General features: G+C 38.3%; 1 protein-coding gene across 2 annotated transcripts in view; it reads right to left on the bottom strand.

Annotated features, from left to right (window-relative positions):
• Positions 1–885: 885 nt before the first annotated feature.
• Positions 886–7,536, bottom strand: part of LOC107672745 (nuclear receptor ROR-beta-like) — a 24,515-nt gene continuing 17,864 nt past the window's right edge. For both annotated transcript variants that reach the window (XM_016466067.1, XM_016466066.1), the window contains exons 2-10: positions 6,325–6,410; positions 5,387–5,528; positions 4,836–5,249; positions 4,529–4,650; positions 2,953–3,085; positions 2,744–2,851; positions 2,469–2,579; positions 2,149–2,261; positions 886–2,028 (exon numbers count right to left, since the gene is read on the bottom strand). In XM_016466067.1, coding sequence (XP_016321553.1) covers positions 1,870–2,028; positions 2,149–2,261; positions 2,469–2,579; positions 2,744–2,851; positions 2,953–3,085; positions 4,529–4,650; positions 4,836–5,249; positions 5,387–5,528; positions 6,325–6,410 — 1,388 coding nt within the window. In that variant the 3' untranslated portion in view covers positions 886–1,869. The remainder of the gene's footprint in view (positions 2,029–2,148; positions 2,262–2,468; positions 2,580–2,743; positions 2,852–2,952; positions 3,086–4,528; positions 4,651–4,835; positions 5,250–5,386; positions 5,529–6,324; positions 6,411–7,536) is intronic.

Genomic DNA, 7,536 nt, shown 5'->3' with positions numbered 1-7,536 from the left:
TCCTAGCTAGTGTTTATTTTTTTCCTTCACAAGAAACACATATGGCTTTACATCCTGTGAGTACAGGTCAAGAGAAGGGGAAAAGCGCTCTCAGTATCTCCACCTGGTGGTATGAGATAGTACTTTATAAGATTTACCTTGGATCAAAAGGGTCCAAACCCAAACTGTCCTTGTAGAACTACTATTTTCCTACAGTGGCTGCATTTTGTTGTTCTATACTGCAATGCGAGTAATCAAAGATGATTGTCATTTACCACTTGCATTAAGATTTTACACTCTTTTAACAGTGGATTTAAGCAAGTTAAGGATGCTCAGCAATTCTGAGTTACAGGAAACTTCTCTGTGGTTGTTTAAGGCTAAATCTGCTTTGCTAAAATAGTTTCTTAACCAGCTAAATTCCAAGACAATCACCTAATCAGAACTATATTCCTTTTTTTTATTCCCAAATGTAACAATTTTGTGTTAACAAAGTAAATAAATAAATAAAATAATAAATACATAAATAAAAGCATGAAAAATAGAAATTTCCGTTTATCCACTATAGCATCTTATTTTATAGAGGAATTCCCATTTGATTGTGATCTTTCAGGATTAGTTCCAAATTATGATAACAAATTCCAATGGAATTTTGAAAGGATTTTTAAAAATAAGACAATGTTCCAATTGATTGCTTAAATTCCTTGACTGTTTTCTTTGAAAAACATCATTTTTGGAATTGATACATTTTTAGTGACTTCAGATATTCATCTTCAACTATGCATATCTAATAAATATCTAAATAAGTTGATGTTCAAATTAAGGATGAGTACTTTACATTTAGCATAAAGTTAAGAATACCACAGACACAGCATGTAACGACATATTAGACATTATTGCTAAAGTCAGAGAAAAGAGATGAGTTTGACTTTATATCAGTGGCAGTAAATGATCATGTCCTAGCGATTTATGCTATCACAGACAGACGGCTGCAGCTCCACTACACCAGTGCTGTATTAGTTTTGGCAGTGTGGCAGTAAAAACAGCATTTTGAGGCATTTAGAGCAAACGGGATTATAGATTTGAGGCAGTTCTGAGGGCTTTCCATTAAGTCACATTTGACTGGATTGTTTTTCAGCAGTTACAGAAACTGTTATTGCAGCTATGACTGACAAGATGGTAATCGGCCATACAATTTTTGTAAAATATATATCTCTATACTTTGATCAATTATTTTTCCACTTCAAAAATCCTTAGTTGTAGGATTAATGTTGTGGTGCTGTTTAGACATATCTACATAGCCCAGACAAGGCTTTTAAACGTGGCCGAACAAAGTTAGTCCCCCATTAACCTTATACCAGTTTCAACTTCACATATTATGTACAGGTAAAACTACAAAACAAATACGAAAAATTACATAGACAAGGTAAGGGCCTTTTAGACCACCGTCATTTTTAAATTATGACTAAAATATTAACAGAACAAGATTTAATACTGGAATACCGCTTTGTACTAGAGAAATTACTACATTATCATTTTTGAATGCACTCCCCACCATCTCATTTCAATATAACAGTATTTTATATTAAAAAAAGAGAGAGAAGTCAAACAAACAAATTAACTTACCCAATTTAAAGACAGCTTAAATTGTCCTAAAGTCTGTACATTTCTGGTCAAATGGAAGGCGCCTTTTGCTGCTGGCGCATATATACATTCTTATGACTGTACCGGTGAAATTGAGTTGGATTTTTGAAGTGCAGGACATTCCTAGAGTTAGTTTTTTTTTGTTGTGGCTGCAAAATCTGCGGATGCTGAGACACAGCGTTCATCCTCTGGGACACCTCCGGTTGCTGAATGAAAGACTTTGCGAAGAATGCGTGTGAGCATGTGCGGTCATTTGGGCATGATGCCAGCGGTGTCAGGATTGAAGAGCTCCTTATAGAGGGGGGGAAATAGCATGTTAACCGTCTCTGGGTGGAGCTGCTGGAAGGCCTGAAGCTCCTCTGTGTGGAGAGTGCACAGAGCCGACAGTGTGGGGATCCGGCTAATCAGCTGCAGAAGGAGGTACAGAGGAATAAGGGTCACATGACAAAACAGCAATCTATTTGAGTTATATCAGTCATGTGATCAATTCCTGTTTGAACTATGTCATGGTCACTTGAGACGTCCTACCTTGGCCAGCGCGTCCTCGTCCAGATGGTTCTTTTGCATGATGTGCTGCAGGGCAAAGTAAATTTTCTCTTGTAGCTTCTGCACTTTCCTGGGCTCCATTAACCATGGCCGATCTAGAAATGCAAGAGAATCATCTATTAATATCTGTTGATGTAAAAGCACTGCAGTAATACTGAGAATTCTCTCTGATATTATGTGTAGGACTAAGGCGGTAATATAAAATAAACATGCAAAATTTTTGATTTGGCCACATTAATACTCAATGAACACATCTTTATGTTCCAACTAAGATACTTGACAGGTTTGAAGTGAGGCCTGACCTGTAGAAATGAGCACTGCTGCAGAAAACAGGGCAATCTCCTCTTCCGTTAGCTGCAGTGAACACAGATTCTTGGCTGTGTCAAACACTGCACTGACCAGGTCGTCACAGCCTGCAGGAGGTATATATGTCAGATTAGATGCTTAAATTATCACTAATAATTTACAATTAATGCAGTGTTATTAACATGATGTTCAGCTATTTTTATATCATGTACATTTTGTAAATGATGCAGAAAATGTCATATAAATGAGAGAGAATAGGAAGTAGTTGTACCTAGAGCTTTAAATATCTGCATGCCTCCATATTTCCCTTCAAACAGAACCGTGTTGTTTAGAGGGTTGAATGCCCGGCACATTCTGACCAGCACTACTTCCAGACAACCTGAGTATGTGAGAAAAGTGTTAAGCAGGCCAATCGTAATCAGCGTACAGTAGCAATATGGTATGTATATGCAAAAGAGTTTAGCAGAGGCTGTTCCTCACCTGATTTCAGCAGTAATATCTGGTCATTCTGGCAAAGCTCCATGAAGCCAGTGATGCGCTTTGCAAACTCTACCACATACTGAATAGCATGAGTTATCTGTATAGCACACTGCTGCCATAACACGTCCCGTGTCTGAAACACACACACACACACACACACACACACACACACACACACATACAGACCTCATGGATAAGCTTGTCATCTGTAACTTATTCAGGATAAATGATTGTATGCTTCTGGGAAACTTTTTTCCTCTGTTAATAATTGCAGTAATTGTAAATTTTTTTGATGCATTGAAATTGATAATTGATATTTTAATTAATATCATTGTTGATAATTGTCATTGTCTAATCACATCCCAAAAAATATTTAAACAAATCACAAATATCACTAAGGTTTAAACATTTGGAGTCTGGACATTTTGTTTTTTAAAGAAGTGTCTTACGCTCACGGAGGCTTTATTAAAATAATTTAAAATACTTTAATATTTTAATATATTTTAAAATGTAATTTATTCCTGGGATGAAAAAGCTGAATTTTTAGAAGCCAGTAGATTTCTTAGTTTTCAATAGATTACTGATCCTTCAGGAATCATTCTAATATGCTGATTTGGTGCTCAATAAACATTTCTTATTATTATTAGTGTATCAATGAAAACTGTGATAATTTTTTTTTCAAGATTCTTTGATGAAGAGAAAGTTCAAAAGAACTTCATTTATTTGAAAGTTTTTTTTTAAACTATGTGAAAGTCTTAACAAGGACTTTTGATCAATTTAATGTATCCTTGCTGAATAAAAGTATTAATTTCTTTAAATGTATTTATTAATATTAATTAACTGTAAAAAATGGAGGTGAAACAAAACAGTATTTGAGTTGAGTTTATTTCCATCTCTGCACAGTTTACAGGAAACTGAATTCAATGTAGATCTTTCTCTTTGTAGAGTACACTTTGACTCTTTCATTTACTTTTAAAAAGTAATGATTGCAATTTTCAGCACTCATGAAAAATTGCAACAAAAAAGGCAGAATTTTTAGTTTCCCATTTATGAAACATCCTGACGGAGCACACAGAATACTGAAAATGTGATATCAGCAAATTGCTTTTGTGAGCTCTGCAATTCTCTCCGTGTATAGCGAATCTTCATAGGCACTATTTCAAAGGGCTTCTCGGTAATTACCCATAATCCATTTGACACAGGGAAATGAAGAGGGCTTGTAGTATGTCTGGCACCCTCCCTTATTGTGCTTTGAGTGTTCGTTAGCTAAATCCGTTAGTTTTCTGGCTTTCTCTTTTTCTCTATATCAGTGCGAAAGCTGGATAGGATCAGCTCCAGGGGGCTGAGATACTCTAATGAACTCTGATCTCAAGCGTGCAATCTGACTATGAAGAGGGAACCAAGTACAAGCGAAGAGGAGTTAAAGGGTGAGAGATGAGAGAGTCAGCACCAGGTGTAAAAGCATGTAAATGAATGTACGACTGAGAACCTGGAATTGTGAATGAGATTCAGGGACAGAGGAAGTGTTTAAGCATGTAACCTGAGCTCTTTGCTCATTGAGGGAGTGACCTCGCACCTTGCTTTGGTACATCTTGACCTCTTCATAGGAGTGCGTCTGCCAGGCTAACTGCTGAAGCTCCTCCGCTGTGTACTGACACGTCTCCAGGTGGGACTTTATGATGTTCTGTGCAATTCGGTCTGGTATAGAGAAAAACAGAAGTTGTGAAGACAGGAAATGACTGCAGTTGAGTTTTAAATGCAGTGCAATGCAAGTAAAATCAAATATAGGACCACTATTTCTTGCAACCAAAGTAAATGTGGTTGCTAGAAAGTATTTTAAACATACATACATGAACCATGAACTTGAAGACCTAATTCCGTACCTAATTCCCCCATGGACACTCCAGGTGCTAGCTGGCTGTCTTGATAGGAGCCATAGGTGAAAAGGTTGGGATCAGGGGTGAGATCATATATTGGTTCCTGTTTGATCTGCTTCATTCCAGTCATGTCCAGTCCAGACTGATCCGGGCTGGCCTGTGTGGAGTCCATGCCGTAGTAGCCCCCTGGAGCGCTGTTCGGCTGACCCTTGGGCATGTCTATGACGTGACCATTGGCGTACGTCCCTCCAATTTCATGGTTGAGGGTGCTGAGGCCGTTGGTGAGGCTGGAGGAGTAAACACGGGCGAGGGCCTCCGCTTCGCCCGTCTGTTGCTGCTCCTGCAGCCTCTGCTGGTGTTTCTGAACCTCTGCGTACAAAGAGTCCCTCTGCTTCTTGGACATGCGGCCAAACTTAACAGCTGATATGGAGGAGGGCGAATGAAAATGAATGAGATTAGTGCAGGTTAAAAGTGATCAATAAGATCAATCCAGCTCGTCGACAAGCAGCTGATTATTATGTCTGTTTGTTTGTAAGAAAGAATATGATATTACTTACCATCCCGGGACATCCCCAGAGCCAGGCACTTTTGGAGCCGACAGTGCTGGCAGCGGTTGCGGTTCGTTCGGTCAATCAGGCAGTTGCGCTGACGGGGACAGGAGTAGGACGCATTGTTCTGTTGACTGCGCCTGAAAAAACCCTACAGTGGGCACAACAACAGAAAATTTAGATAAGTTACTTGCATAAAAATCATACACTCTTAAAAAAATAAAAAGAGGTACAAAACTGTCACTAGGGTGACACCCTTTCAAAAGGTACTAATTTGTACACTTTAGGTATTAATATACATTTACATTTACATTTAGTCATTTTGCAGACGCTTTTATCCAAAGCGACTTACAATTGGGGGATTTAAAAGTACAATAAAAGTACTTTAAAAGTACAATATGTACTTTTAAAGTACGAATATGTACCATTTAGAGGTAAATAAGGCACAAAGATGTACCTTTTGACTTTTGTAGGCTACAGCCCCAGTGACAGCTTTGTACTTTTCTTTGAGAATGTACCTATACTGTCTAGAACATGGGTATGCAAGTTCGATCCTAGAGAGCCGCTGTCCAACCCTACAACCTTAATCAAACACACACACACACACACTTGAACAAGCTAATCGATGTCTTCAGGATTACTAAGTCTAAAGGCAGGTGAGTTTTTTTTTTTTCAGGGTTGGAGCTGAACTTGCCTACCCCAGGTCTAGAATAAAAAGAGTATATTAATGAAAAAAATATTAATATAATTTGTTATCGTTAATCATCCATTCTCTGAAATTAAGTATTAATATTGAACAGTAAAACTGCATAGGATACGTTTATCTTGTTTTAAGAATGCTTAGTTTTCCTGCAAAACAAAATACTGATTTTTTTTTTCATGGATGGCTGGAACACCTGTATGATGACTAACAAATGCACAGAAGAAAAGGCACATCTTTCACTGACCTTACAGCCTTCACATGTGATAACTCCATAGTGGATGCCTGATGACTTATCTCCACAGATTTTGCATGGTATGACTTCAATTTGGGCTGAAAATAGACAGAAATAAACAAAAATAGAGTTACGTAACCATATGCCTTTGTTTGATAAGGACTGTGGGATGCACATCAGGGCTCCTCTCAGGTGAGACAATGACCATCTTGATTCTAAGAGTGACTTCGCTTTTAGAATGGACCGAGATGTACCCTTTAAATTTGTGTCAAGACACTTTGACATTTTGTAATCTGTGGGTCATTGAAGACATAAAGGGAAACATTAGGCCAGCTGAGAGATGCGAGTCAAAGTCCAAACCCCTTGCTGTATTTGATTCAAGTCCACCAGAATGGGGTCTCACCTGTGCTTTTGTCAAAATTTCTGCTTCCATTATCCATTTTAAGCATGATGCTTGAGAGATTTCCTTGATGAAAACAACCTTGCACACACGGTTAGACTTTGCTGTAATTTTACAGTTACTTACCGCAAAAAAGCCCAGTAAACTACCATATATATGTTTTACGGTTAACTACTGTAATATGCACTGAATTATGGGTATTTTAATGCCATTTACAGTAATTTACTGTATATGGGAATTTGCGGTACTTTACTGTTTGCTCAAAAGCAGTGGTGCTACTGTAAATTGTTCTGCAGATGAAAAACAAAAGCGACTTTTTAATTTTTTTTGCGACAAGGAGCTATTTTAGCTATATTTAAATAAAACTAGCGATTTTTTGGATATTTTTTATTTTTTACTTGGCTACACCCTGCCGTAGGCTCGTGACCTCTCACGTTTGCTCTCAATCATGCCATTAGGTGCGTTCGACTTCATGCTGCACTGCGCAGATCGATCGCAATCTGACTTGAAGCAGTGCATGCCGGTTAGTAATTTTGTCCGACTTGAGATGGCGCCGACGCCACGTCACTGTCACGTGTGGCATCAAAGCACCGCGAGAGCAGCCGGCTGACTCAGCCGGCGCAGTTTCTCCAGAGCGGCTGCAGGAGCGTTGATGACACAGCCATTTCACGATTGGCCAGATTCACCGCATGACAACTATCACATGTGTTTCGGGTTTATTCTAACCTTTTCAATTCCAATAATAACCACAAATCTGTGTTTTTAGAACAGTAAAAGCTTTTTTTTACTGTAGTCGCAATGTTATATTGAGTCACGTTTATCAT

This window comes from Sinocyclocheilus anshuiensis, unplaced genomic scaffold (genome assembly GCF_001515605.1).
Source record: "Sinocyclocheilus anshuiensis isolate Anshui unplaced genomic scaffold, SAMN03320099.WGS_v1.1 scaffold88, whole genome shotgun sequence".
NCBI lineage: Eukaryota > Metazoa > Chordata > Actinopteri > Cypriniformes > Cyprinidae > Sinocyclocheilus > Sinocyclocheilus anshuiensis.
Note: the sequence above shows the minus strand (reverse complement) of the source record. Positions and strands in the feature narration are given on the sequence as shown.